Consider the following 16,230-nt stretch of genomic DNA (forward strand, 5'->3'; position numbering starts at 1 on the left):
TACGCGTTAACAGTCTGCGCTACCGCCTCAGGCATGTTACCCATCAGAGTATCTCCTAGCTCCTTCAGGAGATCTCTTTGGAGCCGAGTGAAATGACAGAGGTAATTCAACGACCGTAAGGTAAAGGTCGCCGAAGACAGGGTACGCCTCCCATACCGGTCCATACTCCTGGACTTCTTGTCAAGAGGATGGACTGAAGAAGAAGCCTCTGCAACTTCCTGCTGAGTGGCTGCCGCCAACACCAAGGTATTTAACGAAACCCCTTTGGTAAGGAACTCTTTGCCTGGGGGAGCCGACAGAAACTTGTTTGGACATCTAGGCACCAGTTCCATGGAATCAGGGTTCTCCCACACCCTTTGACAAATCAAGTCCAGGAGTTCGAAGGGTGGAGACACCCAGGAGGCAGAGGGTTGAGCTCCGAAGGCCTTGAGGAATACCGACACCTCCTCAGAGGGGGTCTTGGAAGGCCAGTCGCCTCTCTGCCTCAAAATCTCCAAGATGTCGGAGAAAGACACATCATCAGAGGACGACTTGGGGGACCCCTCGGACTCCTTGAGGTCGGTATCAGAAGTGAGGGATTCGTCCTGGGAGTCTATATGCTTCCTCTTGCACAACTTCTTATTAGGGGGCTCCTCAGGCACCGACTCTGAGGGGCCCTCAGAAAGTAGGGGACCGCTCAAGGGGGTATCCCCAGACCATCGGGCTCCGCCATCCAAGGATAGGGGGCGTCAGAGGGTCTAGCCGGGGTGTAAGGGGACGGAGTGACCGATCCAGGTGATGTAACTGACGATCTGGCCAGTGCACTCCTCATAGCCTTGAAGGCAGGTCCCCCCGAATCCGAGGACCGACCCATCTCCGAGACCACGGCCGGAGTCGGGATTCCTCGAGCCGAAGCACCGAGAGGGAGGCACAGAACCGACAGTAGTCCCGAGGTATCCCCCTCGGGTCCAACTGAGGAAACCCGAGTACCGAAACCAGAGGACGGAACCAACATGGTTGGAGCCGACACCGGCGGTATCGGAGCTGACACAAGAACATCACTCAGTGTGGAGAACTCCGGCTCCGACGACACATGGGTGCTCGGAGGAGGAATCACAGGTACCAGAATGGGGACTGGCTCCGGAGCCAACTGGGGCAGAGCAGAGAACAATTTTGCTAGCACTGGCGACTGCAGGAGCCTCTGGACCAACCTATCCAAATCAGACAGCCTAGAGGATTTGGAGGAAATACAAGGAGATCGGGATCTCCTACCCGGAAACACATGCCTGACAATGGGTGACCGGCTCCGAATAGGCTCCAATAATATCAGAGCCAAGATCGACTCCAACACCACTGATAACTCCTGCGGCCCTAAGGACAATGGAGCCGAGGAGGTAGTATCCCCTATCGAAACCTTCTCCTGCGGCCCCGAGGACAATGGAGCCAAGGAGGAAGTATCCATAATCGAGACCGTCTCCTGCGGCCCCGAGGACAATGGAGCCAAGGAGGCAGCAACCACTATTTTAACCTTCTCCTGGGGCTCCGAGGAAGCAGACGGAGCCTGAGATCTCTTCTTGGCCTTGGAAGGCATAGATTTAGGACTGGAAGAAGAATCTAAGGACTCCTCAAAAGAGGGCTTAATCAGGCCCTTCAAAATCAGTTTATTTTTTCTTTCCTGTAGTACCCTCACGTTAAAAGTGTGGCAGAAACTGCAGGACTCCTGCAGGTGAATAGCACCAAGACAATACACACAGATGGCATGGCCATCCGTAATAGACATTTTGTAGCCACATTTAGTACACTTTTTAAACCCGGAGGGTTTATGCTCCTTCTGCTCTTTAGACATGGTAAAAAATAACAGCACACTATCAACAGACAACAACACAAGAGGAAGGCGGGAAAACAAACACCACTAATGGCCAAGGAACTCTAAATCAAACGTTTCTTGGAGTAGCAGGGCAAGACAAGAACAAATCCAACTACAGTTTTAACACCAGAAAAACAACATAGGAGAGGACTAGGTCCTCTAACTTAAACGGGCCTAGCCCACCAAACAAAGGGATACCACAAACACCCAATCTCACTAACACTCACAATGAAACTTAGACAAGAAGAAAACTAGCTATTAAAATAGCTTTTGTAAAATAACAGACTGCTAAAATACTTAGAAAAAGTATTTGAAAGGGTACTTAGCCACAGCCAAGCGAGACCACATCCTAACTCTACGAGCGGCAAACGAGATCTGGGGCTAGGGCGAGGTGCATCTTGGGATACCGGGTTAGCCCAGCCAATTAGAGACTTCGTGCTAGAGAAATTTGGCCGAGTCGGAGCCGAAACCCGTGAGTAAGGAATGTAGGCGAGATAGGACCGCATAACATCTGTTATTTATCACATCAACATCTGGGAAGAACAACATATGACATTTATATAGAAGGCAAACTGAAATACATCTACTTAAGCTAATTTTAGACATTTCAGTTCATTGAAATGTCAGTATCTCTTTAGTGTACTGATATAAGAAATGGAAGCAAGTAAAACCATGACTTGCTGTTATCAGAACAAAAATCATTTTCCAGGTGCTACTTGTTCTAATTCTAGTTCCTTTGCCTTTTGGCCTGTAAATTGGAAGGTGTGGAGATACAACTTCTCACTATACATACCACAAAACAGCTGAACTGCCAGTTACAGAAAAGGTAGCCAAATGTCTACTCACCTCTGTCATAGCTTTCTTATCTTGAGCTTTTGATGAACCCAAAAGTCGTAGCACATTTTTGGCTCCTTCAGACACTGCATATTCAACTCGGAAATGGTGCCTCAAGTCTTCAATTCGGAGCTCTAGGTTGATAAAATCTGGTTTGCCTTTATTAGAAAAACACCAAAGAAAAGAAAAAAAAAGATTAGGTGTTGCACTTTAACACATGTATACCACAACCAGAAATGTAGTTAACATTCACAGATAGCCATTTACACCTTCCAAGATAAATAAGTCAGCATAATGTCCACTTGCAACTACACCAGTTCACCTGACATCCAGCACAAACATTGTACATAAAGTGTAACATCCATTTGTGGCTATGTCTCCTAACAAAACAAGACAAGCAGTACAAAAACTTTTTAGAGATTAATTCCAAAATGCAACATCCTTCTGCAGCTATGTCTCACAAAGACAAAGAGCACAAACAGTTCTCAACTACATATCCCAACATGCAATGTCCCTCTGTGGTTATGTCTTATAACCATTTGAATAATTTTTTCTTACTCCTTGACAAACACCACAATTCACCATAATGTGTCCCATAATTGTCAGCTACCCAAAAAGCAGAATGTTAATCATATGAAATCTTTCCACTCTCTTTATCAATATTTACAGCAACAATTTAAGCTTTACTAATCTCTATCATATGCATATAACTAAACCATGGTTTACATTGTAATTAAAATGATACTGTAATGTTTAAATACCTGTATGACATTTTGTTAGCACAAACTCTTAGGGATAATTTTTAAAGAGGCAACAGAATTGGCAATTAAATCAATTTAAGTGATAAAAGTAATTTAATAATATACATTTTCTAATGGACCCACATTACTATATTTGGGGAAATGCTTCCAATGTGGAGCAGTGTCCTAAAACATGGTAGCTTAAACTTAGCTTTTAAAATATAAACTAAAGCATCAGAGGACCAAAAACCTGGCAAAAGAATTGAATGGACTTCTGGTACAGCAGAAAGATGATAGTCAACTAAAATTGCTCTGCCAGGAAATATGCATTTAAAACACATCAGACAAATAACTGCTGAAATTCTTAGAAACTGTTACCAAAACTAACCTGCAAACTTCTATGTCTGCTAGAAGCTCGGGTCAGAAGAAAAAAGGGACTGCAAAGAAAAAGAAAGAAACAACATAAAGCAAACATTAAAAAGTTAGGAAGATGGTGACAACATGGCAGCTCAGAAGTTCAGCAAACAATGGAGGGAGGAGAAAAAGACCACCAGCCCAACCAAGAAGCAAAAATCGACCAAATGTATAGACATTTTCAATATTAGTGCAATATTATTAGATTATATAACAAAGAGCAATTACAAAATATATAAGAAATTAAGACACATCCTACCAGTGCACTCTGATGCACATCAGGATATGCAAATTAAAGAAAAATAAATAAATGAAGGAAATGTGGAACAGGGCTCAAAATAGGAGTAAATGCTGCATAATCTCATTGAGCAAGAAGACAGGTCTTGGACAGAAAATATGTTTCTCATGAGTGCCTGATCAAGTGGAGGAAAAGGACTATAAATAATTTATAATTAATTACCTTCACAAAGTGACTAATGTACCAGATCAAGATAGACAGAGCACACAGTGTATATATGTCTTAACAGTATTAACAGAAAGAAACATGACCTACATTGAGGAGGTTTCAAACTTACTCCCAAAAAGAAGAACTTTTTAACAATATTGGTGATTAAAAGTGTAATCTACAAAGTTGGAGATGACAAGAATATTTGCCACCAATGATTAGTCATACACACTCATGGAAAGGGTAGTGCATTTATTCCAGTTATAAGAACGTGCCACGAAATGAAGCCCTGCTTCAGGCTTCAATACCTAGCAGTTCTCCATTTTTTTTTGGTTTGTTTTATCATTTAGGAGCAAAATCATATGTGGATCCCAAATAAGCACTAGAGGACTGAATCAAATGGGCTGACACAGATACCTAATACAGCCACTTGCAAAGAAGGTCCTTACAATGACTACAGCAGCTTGTGGAACTGGGAGGGAAAATAAGAAAAGATGACGACTGAGCAACCCATTAAACTGCCACAGAAATGGCGATTTCAGTGTATGTAAGTTAATTAAATACAAAATACAAACTAGACACTATAGTACTATTATATTGGTGGGAGAAGAGTTAAATAACAGGGGAAATGAAGAGGAGTAGAAAACTGAAAGAGATGGGCAGCTCAACAAAAGTAGTAAAGGAGAGTGGAAGAGAAAGCACACAAGTGATATAAATGTTCAGAAGCCTTTCTCCTGAGTGGGAAAGGTGTTGGTTTTCTGTGATGCACTCTAGTAGTGTGAAGAAATGAGAGAGCAGTTAAAGAAAAACAGAAAAATATACTTACCATTCTAATTCTGAAAGCAAGTGCCATCCTGAGTGACCAGAATGTACATAAAGTGCAACATTATGTATACAGTCCTGTTCTTGTTGTAGATGAAATGGTTATCTGTTTTGTGTTATCTGTGTTTATGTGATTTTACTACGTATATATGACATCCAGAAAACATTATTTAGCAAACTATGGCACTAGCAGATATGTCACACCAGCCTAAAAAGTGAAAGGATGAGCAGGATTAAGGAAGGTAACTATAATGTACTCGAGGTCTTAATGAGAACTGTATGATACTAAACATTAATCACGTACCACAAATTGGAAAAACTTTCTTTGAATGTAAATGGTTTAGCCAATGCTAGTCCTGACATATACTGCAAAAAAGAGTGCAAATAACGATGCTACAAGAAACAGACTTCAATAAGAAAGAGCTTGACATTTTAATTTGGAGATTTGACATTGAAAAAAAATTATGCAGAAATGGATCAAGAAACAAAAAGAGGGTTTTTTTACTTGTTAAAAAATAACAGTGGCTTAATGATAGAAGAGGACATTAGGGGTAGGTCAGGCATATTTGTAGTGATAAAGGGGAGATGTCATGGTCAAAAAGTTACATTGGCTAATGTCTTTATGCCAAGTAAATCAGGACTACAAGACAAAATATATAGTAGGCAATATAATGGTATTGAAACAGGCAGACAGCAGGTGACTGGTTCAGAATAACTGGAAAGGAAGATGCCTCTGGGGTCCCAATGGCTATTAAGACATCAGCAGAAGGGAAATATTTAGGAAGCTGTATGACTCTGTTGGGTTCATAGGTTGGTAGTAGGCCATCAGCCCTAGGGCCTATACAAGCCTAGCCATAACAATTCCCTGGTTATTTCTTCCCACAGTATTTACTTCCCTGCACCTCTGTTTAGCAGGGTGACTGATGTGATCCCCGGGGTGAATTTCCTATCTCCCATCCAATCATCAAGGTCCCTTTTGAAGAGGGCCAAAGAGGGGCTCTACTTGACATGTATGGGCAGTCTATTCCAGAGTCTAGGAATCTCTCGGTTAGGAACCTATCCCTCCAGCATGTTTTGTTCATTGTGATGACAACGTTTAGATCCCTGGAGCATGCGTCTCTGAGGGATTGGGATTTCTTTAAGTGCAGCATGTCTAACAGCTCTGGGTTTGACATGGCTTTGAATGTTAAACAGAGATCGCCTCTGAGTAGACAATATGCGACATAGTACAGGTGGAGTTTTTTTAAACGGTCAACATAGGGCATCTGCTTTAGGCCTGTGATTCTTTTAATGAGGCATTTCTGTGGCCTTTCCAGTTGCTGCAGATGTCTTGAGAGGTACATAACAAATGGGGCATTTTATTCTATAATGGGTCTAATGAGGGATGATTACAGTGGGACAATGACCTCCTTTTTTCTGGATGAAAAGCCCTTAGTGATGAGGTGTGCCACATAGAAGGATTTCCTGATTGTTGTGGCGATGTGGTTATCGAAGGTGAGACCACTGTCCACCTGTGTCCCTAAGACTCTTATCACACTTTCGGTGTTTAGTGTACTGCCACCTATGTGGTAATTCACGGGTACATGTTTTTTCCCAAAGGGGATAACTATACATTTCTTGGCATTGAGCTTGAGACCATGGCTCTGGCACCAAGCATCTGTTTCTGTAAGGCCCTTTTGTAGAATATCCACATCATTTGGGGATTCAATAATGGCTCCCAGTTTGCAGTCATCTGCGAACTTTGTTAGCCAGAGTCCCTTAGTGTTGGCCTGTACTTCAGAGAAGTAGATGCCAAACAAAAGCGGTTCCAGGACAGAATCCTGAAGTATTCCACGTGTCTGGAGCTGGATTTGGAGTTGGATACTTTTAAAGTTTGGGTTCTGTCAGTAAGCCAGTTGGCATCCCATCGAGTGACGTAGGGATTAATGCCCAGCTTAGTAAGTTTATCTATGATTCCAGAGTGGAGGATGTTGTCGAAGACCATGGCAAGGTCAAGATAGGCTGTGTGGACCACCTTACCCTTGTCCACTGCTCTGGAGATTGATTTGAAGAAGTCAAACAGGTTCAGGAGACAAGATCAGCCCTTCACAAACCCAAACTGCGTGGGGCCCAGTGTTTGAAGGTTGCCAATGTCTTTGTTTATAAGTTCCATGATAACACGTTCCTTGGCCTTGCAGATCAGGCTCGTCAGACTGATGTGGTGGTAGTTCCTGGGATCCAAGGTGGATCCCCCCTTGTGGAGTGGGATAACTGTAGCTGTGCGCCACTCAGTGGGCACGAAGCCTGAGGTGAGGCTATGATTAAACATGACACTTAGGTGAGGTGCCAGTTCATTTTGTAGTTCATGTAATACACAACCTGGGATGGCGTCTGGTCCCATGGATGCTGTATTCTTAGTTTTGGAGAGTGCGTTTTTTTACCTGTGTGGCTCTTATTACCGGAATTTGGCAATCTTTCGGTATTGAGATGGGCCATTTAGGGTGTGAAGTTTGCACTGAATCGATCTGCCAGGTTATTGGCAATATCCTTGGGATCAGTATATTTAATGATATTCTGTTGTAGCTCAGAGCAGATCTGAGCATTGCCATTTAGATTCTTGACATAGCTATAGAATGCCTTGTGGTTGTCTTTGGAATCTTTGGCAATTTTATTTTCGTAACTAGCTTTGGAGGATTTTATGAGGGATCTCAGCTTCTTACTGAGGCTGGTAAAGGAGTTTCTTGCTTCCTGGGATTTTCCTCTTTTCTGCAACAGTTTCTTCATTTTACTGTAAAGTTTGTTTATGGCAAGGGACCACCAGATTGGCTTTCTTTTTTTGGAGGAGAGCATCTTGGTTCTGTTGGGGATGGCACGATTCATGCATGAGTGGATGTGCTCGTATAGTGCCTTAGTGTAGGATTCAGCAGTCACAACTTTCAGTTCCCGTCTGCATGGGTGTCATGAAGTTTGTCACTTCTGACTTGAGTAGCATGAAGTTGGCTTTTGAGAAGTTTTTTATGGAGGTTTCCTTACTGGGGGGTGGAGGTGGGATGTGGATGTCTGGAGTGATCAGCTTACAGTCAGACCTGACCAACGAGGGGGTTGCTAATGACCAGGTCTAGGATATTGGAGCCCCTGGTGGAAATAAGAATTAGTTGATCCAGGGCATTGGAATTTATGAATTCCAAGAACCGTTGGGCAAAGGTGTTGGTACATGAGTAGTTTTCCCAGTTAATGGCAGGGTAGTTGAAATCACCCAGTATTACGGTGTTTAGTTGTATCTTAATATTTTCCAATATGTTTAGAAAGGTGTAGTGAGAATCTTGGGGAATGGTGGGGGATCTGTAGCAAGCTACAATTTGGATTGCAGTCTTACCTAGTGTTAGTTGCATCTGGAGAATTTCAGATGCACTGTGTTGGGCAACTAGCCTGGTGTTGCGAATATACTTGGTGAATATGGACACTCCTCCACCTTTAGTGTTTCGGTCCTGGTTTGGTGGCTAAAAAGTGTGGTAAGAGTTGTAACCTGGTATTGCATGGGTGCTCTCTGGAGCCTTGAACCAGGTCTCAGTTACTGCACAGATATCGATGTTCTCCATTTTTAGGAGTGCCTCGAGAGAGTGCATTTTGAGGTTTAGACTTCTAGCATTACCTTCAGATTTTACATGCTTGCACCTGTTACGGTGGTGGTTTTGTCCTTTGAACTTTGCCTAAAAAAGGCACTATAGGGGTGGCAAGAGCCTTAGCCAGTAACCTGAATCCCAGGGGCGACAGGTGCAGACCAGCTCTGGCAAAGCATCGTGGTCTGTCGATCATGTCGTCCCAGGCAGACAGATACTGGATCCCCTTTGAATGACACCAGAAGCTTAGCCAACTGAAGTCAATCATTTTGTCCTTATACTGTGGTATCATTCTGGGCGAAGGCAGGATGCTACTCAGGGCTAGGGTTATAACTGCCTGGGCCACATGATCTGAGAGCTCTTCCGTGTCTCTTTTCATGTAGTCCAGGGAGGTACGTCTCAAGTCATTCACTCCAACATGGACAATGACAGTGTCATATTTGTACTTGTTGTGGAGTGACTTGAGTACATGACTGGGACATTAGATGTTAAGACAACCAAAGTGGAAAATTCACTACTCAGAGAAATATGAAAACAGGGCTAGACTAGACAGCTGCTATATAACCAGGGACCATGCAAGCTTAATACTTAGCAAAATTACACATCCTACAACAATGCCAGATCATGCTTCTTTGCTAGCTGATGTAAAAAAGTTCAGAAAATCCAGAGAGAAAGACGCCGGCATTTTCCTACTTACTTTCTAAGAAAATCAATAAATAAACAGAATTTCAATCAGATCCAAAACTCCAACATATCCTGGACAAACTGATCTGAGTACTGAAAAGATAGCTCAACTATGGGACAATTGCAAATAAAAATGAGAAACTTAGTAGATTGTAAAGCTAAGGAGATATGGGCTTGTCAAACAAAAAAAAGGACTTGCTACAAAAAAATGAAAGCATTTCAAGAGATTGACTTCAGGAAGCTAATCAGGCCTTGAAAAAACATAAAGAAACCTTAAATCAATACAGAACTATGACATTAAAAGCTTTTTTAAGTAATCCCAAGATGACTAAATTTCCAGTACAAAAATTAAAACAAAAAGCTGAAAGAAAGATCTCCAAGTTAATAAATCCAGATACTACGAAGTTAGACACAAACTCAAACAAGATTGCAAAAATAACAGCAATATTTTACAGCAAATTATACAAACAAGATGTAGCATTTAAAGCATACAGATCTGATATGAGACAGTATCTCAACAGGCTACACTTACCCATGCTAAGGATGGAGAATAAAAATGCATTGATAGCAGAGGTACAAGAGGAAGAAATAAACATTGCCTTATTGTACCAAAAGACAGGGGAAATCTGGGCTCAAATGGTATTCCGACAGAAGTATGAAAAGGGCAAAAAACTAAATTAATTAAGGTTTGGCTGTTAAGATATCAGCAGAAAGGAAATATTTAGGAAGTTGTAGGACTCCATTTGGGATGTTAGATGTTATGACAACTGAAGTACAAAAGGGAAACAGTTCTAGTAGTCATATCAAAAGAAGGAAGAGACCAGACAGACTGAGGATCATACAGACCTCATCTCTATTTTAAATCATGATTTTAAGGTTTTTATAATATTAGCTACTAAAGTAACTAGAATTTTAACATGTTAATAGAGCCAGACCAATACTGCTTTACTGAAGGGACACGAACATTTAATAATATAAATTAGAACATTAATGATGCAACACAATGCTAGTCTCAAAAACATGACTGCTACTAGGATTAACTGCTGAAAAGGCATTTGACAAAATAAACTGAAGTTTTATGACTGAAACAGTAACAAAATATGGTTTCTGAGAACAATTAATAATATATATCAGAGGTCAACAGCAGTTGGTCATGGTGGTGCTGATGTTAGCGCTGTCACTTCACAGCAAGAGGTCCTTCGGTTTGATTCTCAGCTGGACCACCTTCTGTGCAGAGTCTGCATGTCCTCCCTGTGGCTGAGTGTGTTTTAAAACACATGCAGTAGGTGCATGTCAGTGTGACTTCTGTGAAGGTTGTGTGTTGGGCTGGCAACTCAACACTGTAAAAACCCCACTGCCAATCAATCTGCACACCAGTGATCTGTTGTGGTGACCCCTAATGGGAGAAGCCAAAAGACATTCCTTTTACTAGGGGTCAACAGCAGTTATAAAAAGTGGAGCAGTACTTTCAGGGTTGGTTGAAATATTAAGGGGCACTAGGCAGAGATGCCCACTCTCACCAGTGATTTATGCATATGCACGCTATCTAGAGCATCTATCCAGAGAGAATTAGAAAGTCACCAACACAAGTATTTAAATATGGAGTTTGACATGAGAAGATAGCACTATTTGTGGATGATATTATTTTAAACATAACTAACCCAGAATAAGTCTTAGCCACCTTATGTAATGGGCTAAGGCTTTATAACTAAATAATTACAGGTGTAGCAAAAACCTAGGATGAAATTAAAAAATAATCCAACCTGTTGGAAACCGCCTAGCTTTATTTTTGGGGTCTAAGTTTAGAACTAAGACAGTTTCTAAGGATTAACACAGTACAACAGAATAAATCAAAAATTATTGATTTTATTGTAGCTGTGAGGACAGAGATTGCTAATAAAAAAAGACATAAACAGAGATTATATAGCTAGCATAGAAGTGCAGGATCATGTTTCATTACTAGTGAAGGCTGGCTGGGAAAAAAGACCAGGAAGACGCACAGAAAGAAAAGGATGGTCAGACACTTGTCTGGCACCTGATGCACTATTAAATCATGAAAATTCAGAACTTTCTCATGGAACTGTCTACTCAGATGTTTTAGAACCTGAAGGACGGGGAAAAATGCCACCAGGAATTGGGGCTACTTATGATATATGACAAGCAAGGGAGGGGTATATGGGAGCACATCTTTTGAGAGTGTGCACAATTCAATCTTATAAAACCAAACAAAAAAAATATTGCAGGGATAGCAATAAAAGATCTTGTCTTTGATAAACTGTTATTCTTACGAAACCGGAGCAGTTCTCTAACGACTACTCATAGTAGCAAAGAAAGCTATTAATAAGGTATGGAAAACTAGGGGGTTTACTGAATGCATCTGTGGTAATAAAAATAATAGACTAAATTTAGGACTTGGAATTACAAACTAAACAAACATGCAAGGGAATCTTTTTGATTGAAAAATGGAAAGCTTGGTCAACACAATGTGAATCTATAGACTGGGCTCATGCAAATGACTCACATGGGGCAAATGCAAATAGGGGTTGATAAATAAAAATCGACTAGCACCATACCATTAAAGTCAAACATAATATGAAAAAAAAAAGATAAACACGAAACAAAATTAAATTAAATTTATGGCTACTTTTTGTTTATGTAATTAGCTAATGGTTAATTGGTTAAAAAAAGAAAGAAAGAAAAGGGAGCAACAGATGTGTTTTGAAATCAGGGAATTAAAGACCCTTACAACTGACAAAGGCTACGGCAGGTTGCAGAACTGGTTGGTATGTAAATGTATATACAGGGCATATTCATTTGGGAATTAGCTGTATCAGTACTGAAAAAATCATATATTGGACTGAACTATGTAAGGGTCAATGCAGTATGCTTTTGTATAACATATCTGATAACAGGAATTCTTTGTAATAGACTGTTTATTGTATGTGAATAAATGTTGTTCTTGTAATGGAAAAAAAAAAGAAACAAACCTGAAAAAAAGAACTGAATGACTACAAGAGAAGTGGTAGCTACAACAAAAGGGGAAGGGACCTACAGATATAGCAGCAAAGTAGATAACAATGTAAGAAATCAGCAAGAAAGGCTGGTAGAATGCTAAGATGCACAACGAATGACATCACAATCAGTAGAAAAAGAACAAATTATCATCTTTAACATTGGCAGTTGAGAAGATTCCTCCTGGGGTAATGTACACAGTTCTGGAGAGCTACTCTTTCTAACAACAGAGTCAGTTTTAAAGAAGGCAATAATAATGCTGCATGGTCTGTAGCAGAAGCCATAGAAGGACATAACAGAAGAGTATGTTTAGTCTACAATATGCCTGGTGCAAAATATGACACAAATGGTTAAGTAAAATGAAGACCATTTGGTTGAGACGCTAGACATGTGATGGAATAAAGGAGCTCCACACGGATTTTATCTGTCAGTTTGTTGGGTACTTACGTATTATCGCAACCACAAATTGTCAACTTTCTCTCTGGCCATCTAGCACATTCATGTTCATATTCTAAAGCATCTAAGGCGTACTTACAGCTACCGAAATGACTGTGTCTGGTTTGGCGATAATGTGGAGGAATGTATATTACACCTAATGTTGTTTTGCCTTGGAGTATTCCCCCCTGTTGTAAAGTATAGCAGTCTAATAGTTAGTACACATACATATTTAGCATGGTTGCAAGGACACTGATTTCAAGCAAGTCATCTAACCTGATTGCACTGGAACATATTGCAGAAATAAAGCTGGTAACAGAAGTTGACTGTTTTTCCCCAAAAACAAAACATATTCAGGCAAGCTCTTCTGTGACACTGTTTTCCAAGGGGAAGTGTGGTTGCATAAAAGCCAACCCAGAAAGCATTGCCAAGCGTGGTTGCGATAATACTTTCTTTAAAAAAAAAAAAGAAAAAAAAGGTGTCTTCTGCTTATGTTTTCAGCGTGGTTGCGATACTTTTTTTTAATGCAACCACACTGAAAAAATAACACCATGACTGCATACAAGGACAATTTAAAAGAGTATGGTTGGTTAACGTATTATCGCAACCATGTATTCTCAGCATTCACAGCATTCTCGGCAGCCCGTTAGTTCACAGAGAATGGAATGTTGCCGAGAATGCCTTGAATGCTGACAATGTGTGGTTGCGACAGTACGTAAGTACCGTTTGTTTTACTGTTTGAATAATTGTTGTGCATTAATATAAATGTTTAAGTAACTCAATGGAATACAGGAGTGTAGTACAAAAACGAGTGCACTAAAAATGAGTAGAACCTTCTTGAAAAGACAGCAGATTCAAAAAATTTTAAATTCAAGAATGCATGAGAAAGGTACAAAGTAGTTGCAAAGAGGAATGAGGAAAAAAAGAAATAAGCAATTAATTCAGTACAGGTAGTAATTCTTATATACTATCAATTAAGCACATGCCATTTGATGTTTTCTGTCTACAAAGACAATTACACCTATTTGACCAGCCTCGTGGAAAGTAGATCAGTTTTCACCAAAATAAGATGCCATCCAAGAAAAATAGAAATGACTCAATCTCCTACTTCACAGTGTAAGTTATTTCCGTTTCTTGAAACCATACTCCATTGAGTTTCTATCATTATCACAGCATTATACCTAAAGTATATGAAATCAGTCCACAGAATGACACGTCCTTGAATACCAAAATGAAATTTACAGCTCTGCCAGGTTCTAAAAATACTGAGCCCTTCTAGTTTGATGAATTCTCTAGGAAACATCACTGACATAGCAATGCTTGGGCCACGTACAAACTGGGTATGACCAATGCATTTAGGTCTTTCACTGGGAAAAGTGCCAAAAAATCCAGTGTAAATGTCTAGTAATGAAATGCCCGCACTGAAAAAGTGTTTCCATTTGTTTTAAAGTTATTGGTTGCCCCCTAGTCATGGGGTAGTGGACTACTACTGGGATAAGAGATATAAAAGACGTAGAAATGCATGATGAAGCATTATGTGATGATGGAAATGCCAAAGAACCAGAGAGAGTAGAAAACTATCACACTACTCAAGGAAAATTAAAAGTTATGTACTTACCATAACTAGGAATCTTTGTTGTCCATTTTAATTCTTCCTCAACGTATGGGTTCAGATCCGATCCTCGGAACCAACTTGGCTGTATATTCCTGAATTTGGATCCAGTTTTCAAGCTCCTCCCTCTACCCACAACACCCTATTCTATTCCCATTGCTTCAGATCAAGTTTACTGACATACATCTCTGTAGTTAAACAGAGACAGATATAAGTTGATAAAAAAGGCATGGCTCAAGCCCAGAACTGCAGGTTCCCAATACAGTCCAACATGCCTCCCCAGAACAATGGATTGGGGATGGATGGGAGGAAAGTTGAGGAAGAATGAAAATGGACAACACATATTCCTAGTTGCAGTAAGTACATAATTTTCAAATATGCTGTCATTCTTCCTCAACGTATGGGACAGAGTCCCCAGCTACATTAATCTTGGGTGGCCCTCATGGAAAGATATTCTGGAGTACTGCCGAGAGCCAAAGGTGGCTCCTTTTCTAGAAATAATATCCTATTTGTAATGAACAAAGGTATGAGCACTGGACCATGTAGCTGCAGTACAAATATCATTAATAGATGTTCTTGACCAAAAGACAGATGACGTAGCCATGGATCTATTTGAATGAGTCTTGGGAGGTTTCGATAATATCATGCCTTTCTGAGAATAAATTCAAGAAATACAGTCTGTTATCCATTTGGCTAAAGTAACATTAGAGACCAACAACCTAGCTTTTTTGGTGAAAAAGAAAGCGAGCTGATCTGAATTTCTAACTTGCTTTGTACTGTGAAGATAAAAATGAAACATTTGGAAAGAAAACTGGTAAGTGAATGGTTTGGTTAATGTTATTTTCTGAAGCCACTTTACTTAAAAGGAAGGATTAGTCTGTAAGGAAACCCTATCCTTATAAAAAATGATATAAGGAGTTTTTGGAGCAAAGCCTACAGTTCAGATATTCTCACTGCAGAAGTAATGACTACTAAAGAAGATGGTTTTCCATGACAGGAATTTCAAATCAGATTTAGCTGAAGGTTCAAAAGGTTATGCATTAGACCTTGCAGAACAATTGTCAGATCCCAAGGTGGTCAGGAATACTTTATCAGAGGCCTTAGAAGAAAAATACCTTTCATGAAAGCATTGCATAATTTAGACAAAGACAGGGAAAATTTCTGTTCCCTGTGAAAATTAGAAATTGCTGTAGAGAAACTTGCTCCTTCTTTAAAAAGAGTTGCCAAAACTTGGAGACTCGCAAAACTGGGGCAGAGAAAGGGTCAAGTTCATTACTCAGAGCCCAAAGTGAGGATCTTTTCTATTTGCTCTTGTATACTTTTTGGCAGATTCTTTGAGAAGCCAAAATAATGTCATTTACAGGAGACGAGAGCCTCGGCTGTCTAACAATTACTGGAAGTGGAGAAACCATGTGGTTAGTTTGAGGGCCTGTATATTGGCATGTTGGATCCCTGATGGATGAGAGAGGAGATACAGAGTTGGCTTCAGTATCAATGGAGGATAAAGAAGGCGAGACCGTAGGAAGGGGAATCATACTTGCCGAGGCCAGAAAGGGGCAATGAGGATTACTGAGCTCTTCGGCCAACTTGCTTTCTGCAAAAATTGAGGATCAAGGGAAGAGGAGAGTAAGCATAAACATGACCAGAGGGCTACGCGTGTACTACAGCATCTCTTGGTGATTCCCCCTGAGGGTGTATAACAGTGAAGTACCTGCTGCACTTGCTGTTGAGGGGAGTGGCTAATAGGTCACAGCAAGGATGGCCACAATGCCAGAAGATAATCTCTG

General features: G+C 40.5%; 1 protein-coding gene across 1 annotated transcript in view; it reads right to left on the reverse strand.

Moving 5' to 3' along the window:
* Window positions 1–16,230, reverse strand: part of LOC122812231 (serine/threonine-protein kinase N1-like) — a 2,446,550-nt gene that overhangs the window by 1,220,438 nt on the left and 1,209,882 nt on the right. The window contains exon 5 of the mRNA XM_044084586.1: window positions 2,693–2,838. Coding sequence (XP_043940521.1) covers window positions 2,693–2,838 — 146 coding nt within the window. The remainder of the gene's footprint in view (window positions 1–2,692; window positions 2,839–16,230) is intronic.

Source organism: Protopterus annectens, chromosome 9.part0, assembly GCF_019279795.1.
Source record: "Protopterus annectens isolate FY-2018-M chromosome 9.part0, PAN1.0, whole genome shotgun sequence".
Taxonomy (NCBI): Eukaryota; Metazoa; Chordata; order Ceratodontiformes; family Protopteridae; genus Protopterus; species Protopterus annectens.